At 41.0% G+C, this 15,899-nt stretch overlaps 1 protein-coding gene across 2 annotated transcripts in view; it reads right to left on the bottom strand.

Annotated features, from left to right (window-relative positions):
• Positions 1–64: 64 nt before the first annotated feature.
• The window catches only part of LOC129437193 (serine/threonine-protein kinase SIK3 homolog), a 30,369-nt gene continuing 14,534 nt past the window's right edge, over positions 65–15,899 (bottom strand). Inside the window, exons 10-25 of one of the 2 annotated variants that reach the window (XM_055195337.2) lie at positions 15,526–15,597; positions 13,921–14,030; positions 13,648–13,798; positions 13,403–13,555; positions 13,227–13,300; positions 12,677–12,802; positions 8,457–8,586; positions 8,252–8,365; positions 8,079–8,140; positions 7,147–7,256; positions 6,776–7,055; positions 4,934–5,664; positions 4,539–4,681; positions 4,285–4,414; positions 4,082–4,212; positions 65–1,431 (exon numbers count right to left, since the gene is read on the bottom strand). In XM_055195337.2, the coding sequence (XP_055051312.2) occupies positions 4,091–4,212; positions 4,285–4,414; positions 4,539–4,681; positions 4,934–5,664; positions 6,776–7,055; positions 7,147–7,256; positions 8,079–8,140; positions 8,252–8,365; positions 8,457–8,586; positions 12,677–12,802; positions 13,227–13,300; positions 13,403–13,555; positions 13,648–13,798; positions 13,921–14,030; positions 15,526–15,597 (2,508 nt within the window). In that variant the 3' untranslated portion in view covers positions 65–1,431; positions 4,082–4,090. The remainder of the gene's footprint in view (positions 1,432–4,081; positions 4,213–4,284; positions 4,415–4,538; positions 4,682–4,933; positions 5,665–6,775; positions 7,056–7,146; positions 7,257–8,078; positions 8,141–8,251; positions 8,366–8,456; positions 8,587–12,676; positions 12,803–13,226; positions 13,301–13,402; positions 13,556–13,647; positions 13,799–13,920; positions 14,031–15,525; positions 15,598–15,899) is intronic. The other variant, XM_055195338.2, reaches the window with a different exon arrangement.

Here is a 15,899-nt window from a genome sequence, read left to right as displayed (position 1 = left end):
CGAGTCAAACAAGAAGAGTCATTTAGAACGAACATCAAACCTGCTTGAAATAAGAGTCGGTCAACACATTTCTGTCATATTCATTTATTTATTTATTTATATATATTTATTTATTTCATTTCAGTTTGTCTGGAATTCTTTTTTAGATGTTGTTGCACTTTAGTATTTTTCCAAAAACAAAGTCAAAAAAAAAAAGGAACAAAATGACAGAAAGATGAAAGAACAGAAGAGGACAAGAATGAGAGATGACGCTGGTCTCACCTCAGATCATACGACAGCTATTAGTTTGGTCAGACTGAAGATGACGTTTCACTTCAAACTCTTTAAAACTGAGAATAATGAAGCATCTCTCTCTCGCTCTCTCTCAGTTAATATGGCTAAAACAATTAATATAACATAAAAAAAAACAAAAAATGCAAAAGCTTTTTCAACAATATTCACATAAACAATAACCAATTAAAGCTTTAAAACAGATATGAAGCTTAATAAAAACATCACCATCATCTACTACCCACAATTCAGCTGTCACTGACATCAGAGAGACAAAGACACATAAAGAAAGAGAAAGAAAGAGGGATGAGTGAGTGTGTGCGCTTGAGTAAGAGAATGTGTGTGAGAGAGAGAGAGAGAGAGAGAGAGAGAGAGAGAGAGCAACAGTGATGAGAGAGTGATGGAATGAAGGAGGTTGAAGAAAAAACAGGAAGGAAATGAAGCAGGAAAATACAAATCACAAAAACAGAAAAAGTGCAAAAATGAGTTTGTGAGGAAAGAAACGCTGCTATTGCAACACAGAACCGTTTTACTAACAACCGTCATAATTTGACTGATAAAATGTCTTTACAGAAAACGAGAAGAATCATAATTCCTACAGAACATTAGCCATAAAAATGTGTTAAAAGAAAGCAAAAAGTAGAGGTGGGAAGTGTTTGAGATTTAGCCGTCCGCACGCCGTCCCTCTCTCCCCCCGCCGCCGGCTCGGGGAACGGGTGGTTCATGACATCACGGCCCGACCGGAGCGATCCACACGCGGGGCGAGCGAGAGGTGAACTAACACAGGCTTCAGTGAAATACTTTGGGTTTGTGGCGTTTGGTAATGGAGTCTCTGTGCGTGTGCGTGTGTGTGTGTTTTCTCGTAAGACTCTTGCGTTCGCCTCGTACGTCGGAGTGCGCAGAGAGCGCTGCTATGGCAACGATAAGAGGGAGGTGTAAGGGGTGAGGGAGGGTGGATGATTATTGGTCGGCAGCAGACGGGGCGGCGCTCGCTGTATCCCATCAAAGAAAACTTCAACGTGACGCTGGCCGGGAGGAAGCCTCCTGCCCCGCCTCCTGCCTGCAGGCCACACCCACAGCACCCGACAGACAGATGAAGAGGATTTGGCATGACAGCACAACACAGCAGAGGGATATGACCTTTATACAGCAAATACACCCCTGAAAGAAAGAAATAACAGATTACTGACATGACACGCGATTGGCTAAAGGTAAAGCTGTAAAAACTGAAGATACATCTGATTCAAATCAAACGAACATCAAGTTGCTGATTTTGTTACACAACAAGGCAGTAATAGTTTGATTAAATATATGCATCACAGACGTGACGCGTCTCTCTTCTGTACGTGAGCTACAAGAAATCACAGGAAATATCTCAACTTGTGTTGCCAGACCAAGAAAAAGAAAAAGAGTGAACGACAATGAGCCTAAATGCTAACACCAAAAACAATGAGTTGAGCCATCTGCTTATAGTTATTATTATTTGTAAAGTTTTGAATATGGATATATCTCTTACAAAACCGCATGGATTCCCCACAGAAGGCTTTTGTTTATGCTCATGGGTCTGATTGGATGACTTTTATGAAGGATGGATGCACAATATTTGGGCTTAAAGGAGGTGGACCTCATATTCATACATTGTAAAAATTGAAAGAGCTAAGACGTTTTCTAAAAAACTGAAAAATGATGGACATATGCATCTCAGATGTCTTGAGGGTAAGTAAATCAGGGGTTTATTATCATTTTTGGCTGAACTATTGTATAACTGTGTGGTTATATCTGTGTTATTTCAGGAGCGAGTCAGCAGGGCTTTACAAACCTTCACCAAAGTTATTTACTTGAAGTACACCTGAGATTTAAAGTCAATATTTTAATTATTTAATAGCACATTTACATGCTTAACTTCAAAAATATATTTTTTAATCTGTTTTATCAGTAAGATTTATTAAAGGGTGGGCGGTATGACCAAAAATCCAATTCACAGAATGACTCGTTTTATTTCACAGTAATGGTATATATGTTTTTTAAGTTGATATCGTTTTTGGGAATATAAACATTTGCCACTCAATACAGACTTTAAATAAATGCTCACAGCAGTTTTAAAATATGGACAAGTTAAAGTTAGTGTTTCAGTGAAACTGGCCAGAAGACAACAACAGATTAAGTGTTGATAGACAGAACCGTGTTATTCATTTTACAGACTATACTAAGCACACTTAGTACTTACGCTTTCAGCCATCTTTGTGCATGTCCACTTCTGGTGAATGACTCAATTGAACGAATACAGATTAATTTAGGGTTTAGTAATTTCTGTTAATATAGCTTTTATTGCTATAGACGTCACTACTTCACTTTTGTAAGCCTATAGTGCTGAGATGCACCTAATGATGTTTTTGCACTGCTGTTCGTGGTATTATTGCAAATTATGTAATAAAAACCCTGCTTTCGTGTAATTCTTTTGTTAGGGGCCATTTTCAAATAAGATGGATTTAATATGATGTCTAATTTAATATGATGCCTGTCATTAATCATATTGACTAAACATCTTATACTCGAAGGAAAGTTAATACCATTTTATTAGTTAATACCGTTCTAATTTTTATTTATTTGTGAGAAAACAAAACTTTGAAGTAATACCATATATTCAATTATATTTTATTCCTTTTATATACAGGTGCTGGTCATATAATTAAAAGTTGATTTATTTCTCTATCATTGGTAAGATAATTAAACGTGTTCAAAGTAATGTGTTGTTAGCAATAATGCAACAGTCACTGGCACAATTGGCCAATATAAATATTCAAGCACAAAAAAAAAAAGTGAAACAGACCTCAATAATTTACTCGCGCTTTGTTTGAAAAGTTTTGTTTGCTCGCACCCCTCAACCGCGAGCCCGACACAAATATTAAGGCTTCAGACAGCATGCAGTACAACCAAATAGTACAGACAGCACGCAAATGAAAACGAGTTTATGTTTTCTCGCATAACATTTTAACACAAAATTATCTCAAAATGCTGTGATTATAGTAGTACACAATCATTGACACAATAAATAAATATGCCTGTTATTAATCATATTGACTATACATCTTATACTCAAAGCAAAGTTAATACCATTTTATTAATATTGTTTTTTATTAGTGAGAACACAAAACTTTGCAGTAATACAATATATTCAATTCTATTTGATTCCTTTATATTCTATATATAAATAATTCCCTCATTTCAATGGTTTCTTGTAAAGCTGCTTTTAAACACTGCAATGTTGTAAAAAGTGCCACTTAATCCACTTCTAGACTCAATTCAAGAATCCAAGAAAACTTAAATAAGATTGGTGTTGTTTGTTTGACTTACAACAGAGCAGTGACATGACATCTAGTCTTTGTTTCAGTTATTGATGAACTGAGCTGGAAGTGACCGTGCACAAAGTTGACAAGTCCCACCCATGAAACATGGACGTGTGATAATCCACCATTGTATTTTGTATTTATGCATCCAGTACATTTATTTGATTGTTTACATCAAACGCATCTCTTCATTTTGCATGAGTTCTCAGTTTTCTGTTAGTATGAGAACAACTATCTGATCATTTGCTAAACCTCATCTATCTGTAAATATTTAGTAGTTATTTTAACATAACTAAGTTTTCACGCGCACACCCCTGTGGATACCTCGGCATTTTAACCGTGTGACCCACATTAATCTCCTCATCATTATTTAATCCTGACTTCATTGAAAACCTGGATAATCTAAAGCAACAAGTAGATGTTATTATTGTCTGCAGGAGAACACAAAGGTAAATGTTGAGTACCTGTGTTGGTTAAACTCCGGCCTGTTCCACGCTGTACTGCAGATCAGGTGGTTTATAGCTGAGCAGCATGTCGCTGGTGCAGGATGATGGGTAACACGAGGCCGGGTGAAGTTCTGCCTCCACGTCACACGCTAAACACACAACACAAAACAACATGAAGACTCTGTGTGTGTGTGTTTGTGTTGTAGTGTGAGTTTACACACCTGTGCCCCCTCGCTGCTGCAGCTGCTGGCTTCCACTCAGAGATGATTGGCTGAGGATGTCTGACATGCGGGCGGAGCTCAGTGCCTTCCCAGCCAATAAGCTCATTCCAGACATAGTCTCTGCCTGTTCCTAAAGTCAAAGAGATCTGTGATGAGAATACACGACACACTAAGAGAGAGAGAGAGAGAGAGAGAGAGAGAGAGAGAGAGAGAGAGAGAAAGAGAGAGAGAGAGAGAGAGAGAGAGAGACGTACGTAAGCGTCGTCACAGGTCTGGATGGTGTGATGTCGCTGTAATGATCCTCTGGGTCTGTATGCGTCGCCCTGCGCGGCCCGTGAGCCGTAACCATTGTGATCGCCATCCATCCCCCTGCAGTCGACAGCTTCACCACACGACTCTGACACACAAACAAAAACACAATTCAACATCAGAGTCTCCAGAAACATAACTGGGTCAACATAACCCAAAATATTTAATGACCACATTAACATGTTGCACTGCCTTGATTAGCTTTAAAAGAGAAGTAATAATTTAAATTAGCTTTGAGAATCATGACAAAAAAAACAAACCTCACTGCAATTAACTTTCTTATTAAAAAGATAAAATGAAACCCTGATGATTCTAATCATATTGCAGAAAAAGATCAAACCTCTCGTCGTTGTGGCGTTACGCACATAGGCGTGTCTATGAGTGGGGGAGGAGTAAGGGGGCGTGCCCCCGCGAGGAGGAGCCAACATCTCGTGTCCCTCTGCGCAGGGGGCGGCGGCTTTAGCCAGCAAGCCCTCGTGATAGTTCGGCATCTCGTCCTCTTCCATGCTCTCGGAGTGTGGAAGGGTCGGGACGGGGCACTCGGAAGGGGTCCTGATTTGGAGCAGGTGATGGTAGTGCTGTGTGGGCGGGGCTTGCTGAGAGGTGTGCTCTAAGGTTTCGGCCCCTTGGCCCAGCTGCTGTAACAGTAACATCTCTCCGTAGTCCTGCGGGTTGGCGGTCACGGCGGAAGACGGCGCGGGGCGATGCCGTTTCAGCAGCGCCGCGAGGTCTTGCGGGGGCAGCCGGGGGTCGGCGTGTCCCGTGAGAGAGTGTCGAGGCGAGAGGAGACCCTGCAGCGTGGGAGTGACGTGCTGCTGGGCGGGCCGGTACTCCAAAGGCGTCGGCGAGAGCAGAGCCTGCTGCAGTGCGGACGGACTGCCGTAACCCATGACGCCTCCGCCGCCGTGATAGCCCTCCAGCCCGGGGACCTTCAGAGACGCCCCCTGCAGGTAAGGGTTATAGGTGCCCACCATTCCCGTCACACCGGGGGAGCCGTGCACCCCCTCGCCGAACAGGTGCGGGTTAAACTGATCGTACGTTGAGGAACAGTGGAAGCGACTCAGACTGCAACTGTAACAGAACGATCACAGTAAAGAAATTAGCATAACCACACCCACATCAGATTTCAGCCCCTGAGGGGCATGCCACCCTCCCTTTAATATTAAGGTCAACATGAGAAAGTGTTTTTCTTGTATCAAATAAAGAAATTAAATGAGAAAAGAAATGTTGAGGTGACTGGTTTGTGGGGAACACCAGCCTCTTCATCTTCTTGATCATTTACATGCATCACTACCGTAACACGGTCAAATCAATATTAATCATTAAATGATTATTATAAGGAAACTGAATTAACTATAACAGTAACCTGAAAGTGAATAAATTATGCTGGGTTCAGACTACTAGATCTGTTTGTCGTAGGGTGATGGGGTGACTTAAAAAAATGATAACGGGCATCGATGGACTGCAAGACTCGATCATTTCATCTTGTACAGCTATAGCTAGCTAGCATATCAATCATTACTATTTTCGTTATTATCAGACTCTAGCTCCGCCTCTTCTGTGACATCATGCATGACATTAAATACTACCTATATACTACCTAACTCTAATAAAAGCAGATGCATAAATTACAAACTTCATTATTCACTTCAACTTTCAAATATATACAGTAATATTAATATTAAAACTACAAACACACTTAACAACACAACTATAGAGTCTGATTCTGAAACTACACAACCAATCCTGTGTCAAACTCACTGACGGGAAAATAAATCAAAGAATATCAGAGAGATTTGATTCATCTGTGTGTATAAGTGAAGATGACACAGGAATCTACTGAAGAGACACAACATCATCATGATGAAGTACCTGAGAGCAGCTGTCCATCGTCTCCTCTACTGACACACAATCCTCAATATTTACACAAATCATTTACAAAACAACATTCATTTTACTGCATGGACAAATATAAAGAAGATGATTGTGAATCACGAAAACAAGTTGCACTGGATTGAAATAAACAAACAACAAAGATTCAATACAGTAAGTCTTTCACTTTTGTAAAAATAAAAAATACAAAGAAAAATAAATAAATAAATGCATATGAGCCTTTAATAAAATACAATGAATAAAACACAATGCAAGACCTCTGGATGATGCCTGAATTAAATGGCGTCACCTGTGACTTTCAGCGTTATCGGCACTCAGCTGTTTCCCCAGAACTCTGTGACACGGCGTTGCTAGGAAACCCTGCCGCTGAGCTCCGCCCCCAGGTTCCACCTCTTGAACCTGAATGGTCACCTGCTGCGGGTGAGCCTGGTTTAACGTGCGGGTGGGCGGTCCTTGTGGCGCTTGCTGATTGGATAGCGCCATGCGGGGAAGGCTGGTGGGCGGAGGGCTGGCGCTGGGAGACTGATAAATGGCGGCGCCGTGCTGATACTGCACTGCAGACGGCCCACCTGTGGGAGGAGATTAACACCGTCATCATCATCACCGTCATCATTACTGACATGCAATCTATGACACGCCTCCTGATTATCTGAGACTGACCGTGCGCTTGCATCATCCCCTGACTCCCCGGCGGAGGACTCTGACTAGCTGGTCTGTACAGATGATTGTTGGGATGGTTGGGAGGGGGACTCGAGGGCTGAATACGCAACCTGAGACAGACAGAGAGAGAAAGAAAGAGAGAGACTATAAATATACAGACACCCAAAATTGTAACATCTAAACGTTTAATGTCATAACTCATCCAGATGTTCAGTGCTGATGATTCAATAACATCTACAAACACTGATGATCTGACACGCCGCAGTACTGACACGCCGCAGTACTGACACGCAACAGACACGCCGCATTACTGACACGCCGCATTACTGACACGCCGCAGTACTGACACGCCGCAGTACTGACACGCCGCAGTACTGACACGCCGCAGTACTGACACGCCGCAGTACTGACACGCCGCAGTACTGACACGCCGCAGTACTGACACGCAACAGTACTGACACGCAACAGTACTGACACGCAACAGTACTGACACGCAACAGTACTGACACGCAACAGTACTGACACGCAACAGTACTGACACGCAACAGTACTGACACGCAACAGTACTGACACGCAACAGTACTGACACGCAACAGTACTGACACGCAACAGTACTGACACGCAACAGTACTGACACGCAACAGTACTGACACGCAACAGTACTGACACGCAACAGTACTGACACGCAACAGTACTGACACGCAACAGTACTGACACGCAACAGTACTGACACGCAACAGTACTGACACGCAACAGTACTGACACGCAACAGTACTGACACGCAACAGTACAGACAAACAAAAACACACCAGCCACAGGAAAAATGAATTCATTTACTAAAAATCATTTTTACTGTCACTTATTAGTCATTATTAAAACAACTAAAAAATAACTATTTGTGCAGTGTGTTGTGTTGTGTGTGTTTTGTGTACCTCTGTAGCTGGTATGTAAGGTGACTGCTGGGTTGATTTTCTCCATGTGCCAAAGACAGAGCCTGCAGACAGAAAGTCAACACTTTAACATTTATACACACAACCAATGTGTGTGTGTGTGTGTGTGTTTGTGTGTGTGTGTGTGCGTGCATGTGTGTGTGTGTGAGAGAGACCTGTGATTGCTGGTGTAGTATCTCTTGCTGGTAGAGGATGTGTTGTTGCTGTGTGTGTTCCAACAGACGCTCATCCTGCTGAGTTGCGTACATCTTCTGAAGCTGTTCACACTCCTGAACACATTAAACACACACAGACACACATCACACACAACACACGCATCATATCAACAAATATCCAAATGTTATTCTCTGTATCTTGTACCTGTTTGAGCTGTCTGATCTCAAGTTGGGTCTTGAAGGCCTGGATGGTGGCAGCGCCGTCTGAGAAGCGTCTGACGGGAGAGAAACGCTCCATCGGCAGGTGAAGAGTGTTACAGTCTTTATAGGACGACCTGACGCACACACAAAGATGAATGAGTCCGATGTGTTTGTTCTTTTTGAAGATGTTGTGTAACTGCAGCTTTGTGTACTTTTATATATTTAAACCCCGCTGTTCACTTCACAACATTCATCACTTCACACAAATCACACAACTTATATTTCTCAAACATAAACATTAAACAAGTCAGCAGCAGATCTACTTTGATGCCAGACGTCCCACTAAGAAATAACATCAGCAGCCCATCTGCCATCTCAGTGAGGTGCTATCAAAATGTTTAAAATAGAAATATAAGCGCTTTCATGGACTGATTTAGGGCAGTAATGATTCAATGTGATGAGATGAAGACAACACACACAGAGACACAGACACAGACACAGACACACACACACACACACAAACGTCTGAACTGAAATGACTCTTGAACTGTTTTTATATTAAAACACAAAACCGTGTAGTGAATAAATGAATGCTCTTAGCCGGATCTTTAAATAAATCAAAGCATTCATATAAATAGAAATGTAAGCAATGTTTATGTCTCATTTAAAGGCATTATATACAGTTTCACCACTAGAGGTCACTAAACCACAACAACACTGCAGCTTGATGACGCTGTTAAAGAGAGAGGGATGATGGGAGTTGTAGTCTTCAAGTTCAATGTCAATAGAAATTGATCTGACAGGACTTACAAATTATGTTCATGAATGATGTAATGAAATAAAGTTTAATAAGCATTACATTATAACGTAAGAGCACAGTGTGTCTGATGAAAGCAAGAACTGAGTGGTGTGAGAGACGCCCATCATTATTGTCATCATGACACCACATAACTAAATCTACACAACACCAGATCAATACACGTTTAATTATCTTGGCAACATTGCACACACAGTAAAGATGTCAATGCTCTGCTACTGCCATCATTATCAGTTCTGTGAATGTAAAAATAACGTGTGTGTGTGTGTCTGTGTACTGTTTTACCTCACATTATTGCCCCATACACATGTTTCAAGAGTCACAACCGCATGTAACTGCAGTGTGTACGAGCCCTATGACGACTCCATAATAATGTAATGTATAATCAGGTCTCTACTAATATAACTTGTAGACATTACTTCACTGTCCCTATAATTCAAATGGCTTAAAACAATCATACTATATCATTTTTTATATACAGTAGATAGAAAATAAATACATACACAACAGAGTAAAAGACATAAACTGTGTCAAACATTTAAAATAAACATTTAAAATAAACATAAGCTAAACACTGAAAAATGAATCAGCTCAGTGTTTGTCTGCTGAAGTTATGACATCATCACACGTGTTCACCCCGCAATCTCTCTGCAACAAACACTACGACATCATCACATGGTTCGCTCCACAACAAACACCATGACATCAAACATATTCACTCTGCATCTAACATTACGACATCACACACACGTTCCCTCCGCAACAAACACTACGACATCACATGCATTTGCTCCGCAAAAAAAACACTACGACATCATCACACGCATTCGCTCTGCAAAAAAAAAACACTACGACATCATCACACATGTTCCTCCGCAAAAAAACACTACGATCTCATCACACGCGTTCGTTCCACAATCGCTTGACAGAGTCCTTCGGCACGTCAGGTACCAATAGGTTCCCGCATAAAAGTGGCTAAAACGGGTGGAGTGTGACATTCCTAAAATTTACAGCCGGGATGCGGGGCGGATAATAAACTACTTGTGGGCGTGTAGTAGCGCGGAAACATTTTTTTTACAATATTTGTATGTCTAAATTACTATTACACATACGTATCAACAAGATGACATTTGACCCATCACGTCACCAGAACTGACAATGGGACTTTGTTGATGCTTCTCAGAGCCTAGTTTGAGAGAGTGTTACAGGATGAAGTAAAAGTAAAGTTGGCGAGTAAAGTATATAAAATTGTCTACAACAAGTCTTTAAAGGCAAAATCAGATGTGTGGAGAAAGTGTGGTGCCAGAGCCGGCCCTAGACCTTTGGGGGCCCTAAGCAAAATTTGGTCCGTTTTAAGTAAGGCCTAAAGAAAAGCAACGACTACCTTATGACTATACTGCACATATTATATCTACTATGTTATTTTTTTTTTTAAATGTGTCTATTAAATTATGTTTTAATTATTCTATGTATACTGTATGTTAATGATCTTTTTTACATTGCTGGTCCTGAGTACATATTTTGTTCTTATGTGGCAACTTGTAGCCTACAGAATGACAATAAAAGACCTTAGGGTGGTCCCGGACAGGGAATATCTTAAGACAGGACTCGGCCTTAGTTTAATTAGAAAACATAACTAATTTTAACAAAAATGCCTTATTAAAACATTATTTCTGTGGATATTGAGGCAAAACAAAGGGCACTGGTGTATTTTAAGTTATGTCAGTGCAAGCTTTTTTCAGTTTGGACAGCTCTTAGCCTACTTTTATTTTAGTCTAGGTCTAGTTTAATTCCTGTCAGGGAAACTGCCCCCTTGAGTTCTTGATTTGAGTTCCATGTTTGATGTCTAACAGAAAAATATGATACCACTGACTGTACTGAAGGGCAGTGCAGTGCAACAAATACACACGGATGAACTTGCTGAATAAAAAGACTGATAAAGTCATTTTCACTGACCATTAAAGAAACATTTTTAATTGACAGCAGAGTTTAAGAGGCACATAGGTTTGTGAATAATAACAATTAACTTGCAAATAATATTAATAATTGAAGATTAACAATTAACATTGCATTCATAACATTAATCTAACAAAGCTGGCTACTGTATGTCATATGCATTGCTATAGTTTAAATATTAAACACTGAACAGTGACATTATACACTTTTGCAAAGGCTAGCAGGTGGTTTAACAACGGTGCACTGTCTGGGCATGTACCACGCATATGAGCATGAGTTTGTTTACTCTTACACATAAAACACTTTAAATTCAGACGTTTAACAATATAATTACACTAATGACATAAATATGTAGAAATGACAATGGCATACGTGAAATATAAGCGTAACAGAATTAATTTACCATGTTAAACCGTTTAAATATTAATTATTAAGCTTAATAAACCAATTCACGTTATGATGGCAAATATAAGAAAGAGAAGTCAAACAGAACACGGGTTTGGTCATTACCGAAGTCAAATAAGATCCACTTACTTCTCATTTATGCACAAACACACATAACATTAAAGAAATTGTCCTTAAAGCAACAGCAAAAGTTCGCGTCTGTATCAGCGATCCGGCTCAACTCAACTTTGCGTTCTGTGGGCGGGATGCTCGCCTGCACATAGATCGCGGGCACTGATTGGCTGCTGTGCTGGATGCTGTGTGTCAATCAATCTCGGCAAGAAAGAGATCTTATTAGCGAACTTTCATAATAACTATAATAACAAGTAACAGCCTTTTTAACATTGCCCTAATAATAAATAATTAATATTTATATTTATTTTATGTAACTTTTGATGAATTATTTTTTTCAACCACTAGCTAAGTGACTTTAGGGGGCCCTCTGCTGGCCACGAGGCCCTTTGCAATCGCAATGGTCGTTTAGTGGCTGGGCCGGCTCTGTGTGGTGCAATACGAGGTTGTATTTTTCTTGTTCTTTTTTCATTAATAGATCTATTTGCAGGCCAAAAATGTATGGGTCTGGGCGGGTGCTAATTTATTTTTTATATTATCGGATTTGGTACTGAAGTTTGCTGGAACTGTGCAGGACTCCGCAACAAACACTACGACATCATCACACGCATCACTCTGTAACAAACACTACAGACTATACAAACTGTGTCCTGATTCACTCATTTAATCACACAACTGTGTGTGTGTGTGTGTATATCAGTTAGTGTGTGTGTGTCAGTGAGTATGTGCGTGTGTATGTCAGTGACTGAGTGTGTGTGTGTGTATATCAGTTAGAGTGTGTGTGTCAGTGAGTATGTGCGTGTGTGTGTGTATGTCAGTGACTGAGTGTGTGTGTGTGTTAGTGAGTGAGTGTTTATGTGTCAGTGAGTGAGTGTGTGTATGTCAGTAAGTGAGTGTTTGTGTGTCAGTGAGTGAGTGTGTGTGTTATCTCTCACCGGCAGTGCTGATCGGGGGTCCAGCCCCTCTGCCGGGCTCTCTGTATGTCTGTTGAGAGCTCGCTGGCCGTATGGCAGGGACCCACGCCGTGGGTGCTGTGGCGCTTCGAACTGTTCGCCAAATACCTGAACCACATAAGCAGCACGAATCAGCGCTCTGATTGGCTGCCTCCAGGCGATTGTTTTTGCAAAGCGATTAGACAAAAGCAAAGCCACAGGAGGAAGACTGGGCACCACCGCTCAGCACAGTAGAGAGAGAGAGCTCATTTTGCAGGAGGGGCTTCAGAAAGTGTATGTAGAGAGATCGTGTTCTTATGAGATACTAAACTAATGCACAAACAGACAGACTAACAGAGAGAGAAAGAGAGAGAAAGAGAGAGAGAGACGCTCCCAGCTGAAAGCAGCAATGCAGTTTTTAGTGTGTCCTGCAGCTTCCAGACACACACACACAAAAGCCCAACATACACACACACAAAAGCCCAACACACACAGCAGCACCACACACCTTCACAAACCCCTCACACAACACAACACAACAGGACTCTTATACCTTTTAACAGCTTCTGCATCAGGTTCAGCATCAGATTCTTCCTCATCCACTGGAGCCACAGCAGGTATGGGATGCTGACACACAAACACATTAAAGCTTAACAACATTCTCATCTACACAAACGTCAAAGATCCGTTCATTTATTCCTGATCATTGTTTAAATGCTGTCATCTCACCGGGCTGGTGACTAAAGGCGACTGTCCGCGCGGCCTCTTTAACAGCTGCTGTGCGTGAAGCTGAATGTTAGCGCCACCGTCGGACGCCCGGCGACCTAGAGGACCCATCCCGTTCAAGAGCTGAAGGGTCGGAGGCTGCAGGAGAGACTGCTCCTGTACACAGACACAGACAGAGAGATGTTCGTCATCTATAAACACTTAAGCAGATAGACAGTCAATCTGAAGCAGAAGTGTCTGTGATTCACCTTATACTCCAGCTGCTGGGTGGGCTGTAGATTCGGCGTGGGCATCAGATGCATCTGTGCCATCGTGGGCAACAACGCAGGGAAGGGCGGCTGAGGAGCCACACGTGGAAATCCAGTGGCCAGTTTCTGTAAATCCTCCTGAAGCTCAGCCCTTTGATTGGTGGGAGGAGTTTAAAGTGACGTAAGAGTGGTTTGTTATGTGAATCATACAGTATTGTCCGGCACACCGTAGTGAGAAAATGTCCTAGAAGAAGATAAATGTTAATGTAGTACCTGGGGTCTGGCACACCCACAGTGTGACGCCTCATGGACAGATATCGAGCCATCGCTTCTGGACTGGGCTCTTCTCCCTCATCACTGTCCAGAGCCATCGCCCCGTCCGTCTGAAACACATACACACAAACACATTCGTTGGTTTCTGGCTCTTGATGAAAATGTAATTAAGTTAATATTTTACACAGTGCTGCATGAAGCTGAACACAACTATTGTTTACAGGTCAGATCCTTATGTGCAGTGGAAACCTAACATTTCATGTTTTTTTAAGCAGTTTTATAAACAGCTGCAGCAGGCGTAGTGATATTATGCACTGCCCGAAAATACTCCCCTTGGTTACTTTGAATAGCAGGGGACTATTTTCAGGCGCTGCGTAATATCACTACGCCTGCTGCAGCCGTGTTACAGCAGCAAAGTCCTTGATTACTACGCCAGTTTGAGAGTATAGACCGTTTCATCGGGAGCACGTGTGGTGACGCTATAAGCGTCTGGTCTGAACTTTACTTCCGGTTTCTGTTTGTTTAATGGTCTGACTATATGCTGAAACTGAACTCCTTGTCCAAAATAACAAATGTTTTGGGTTCCTATGTAATCTACATGTTGTTTATTTTCCTTGTTATATAAATAAACTACTTTAAAAGGACTTTGTTGTTATTTATTCTTCGTAGAGTTTACCGGAAGTTACGTGATGACCACGAAAGCCGCTTCTTCAAGTTTTTACTGCTGAAACGGTCTATAGTTCCTAGTCATATCTGCCTAGAAAATCACAACTTTTAATTTTCTGTCGGTCTTAGTAAACAATGTCACTACAGAAGAGTCAAGTTTTAAATAGGAAAAATATCTAAACTCTTTGGTAATTTTTTTGTGTGATGCTAATGGACTAATCAGATTCAATGGATTATGCTAAGCTATGCTAAAAGTGCTAGCGCCAGACCCCGAGATCAGCTGAATGGATTCCAAAACAGTAAAAATCAAATGTTTAACTCTAGGGGAGCTGAAAAATTATATTTTCAAAAAAAGTGGAGTGTCCCTTTAAGATGACATAGAAGCCGCATGTATTCCCATTTGCATGTTCAAACTGTAAAACATGTCACCTGTATCTGATTTATGAGCACATATGAAAGGGTTTTTTAACACGTGGTCACTTCATGTGTTTCATTTACATTCAGGACAAATAAATGCATCTTGGCTAAATGGACATTAATCCGATCTTCTAATCCTGCACAAAATGCAAACGCAGTTTCATTACTAGAAACGTGCAACAATGCTTTTGCAACAAAAAACATCAGTTACTGTATTATGTGGGGTCTGTGTGCTCGATCCAGCGCTAACATACAGTATATATCTTCAACCAGCAGATATATTTACACATGTCCAGTGAAATGCATCCCAGACCACCTCTTAAATGGTTTGAGCGATCAGATTTAAATGCTTCAAAGAGTGGTCTTTTGACGATCAGACAGCTAAAAAGGCCAAAAGTGGCTCACATCAGATTAGAAAAGAACAGATTCAATGTGGTTTGTGTTGTTCACATGTCTTGCAAAGATATCTGGGTCACATATGAGCAAAAAATCTGATTTTGACTGCATTGTGGTCGTCCTCACCTCCACAATCTGATTCTCTGGGTTTATGAGCTGAACTTGTGGAACCGTCATACTCACAGAATTACTCTGATCCTAAAACACAAACACACACAAACACACAATCGCACAAATGAGTTTCATCAACAGACCATCTTTTGTCAAACATGACTGATTCTTCTGAAAGATGAAAAGCTCTTAACCAAATTACTCAAAGATGACATTAAATTAATCAATAAATTCATTAAAATGAATAAGATGAAATTTAAATGATTCTTTTGTTTAGACAATTTCGTGAAAACATGCATTGGTTATTTGTAATCAGACAGTTACTGTATTTAAGTTGCATCTAACCTTTCAAAGCACAGTTAAAGATATAACGAATTAAAATTCCCCAG

Source organism: Misgurnus anguillicaudatus, unplaced genomic scaffold (genome assembly GCF_027580225.2).
Source record: "Misgurnus anguillicaudatus unplaced genomic scaffold, ASM2758022v2 HiC_scaffold_33, whole genome shotgun sequence".
Classification (NCBI taxonomy): domain Eukaryota; kingdom Metazoa; phylum Chordata; class Actinopteri; order Cypriniformes; family Cobitidae; genus Misgurnus; species Misgurnus anguillicaudatus.
The sequence above is the reverse complement of the archived record's forward strand: the minus strand, read 5'-3'. Positions and strand labels throughout refer to the sequence as shown.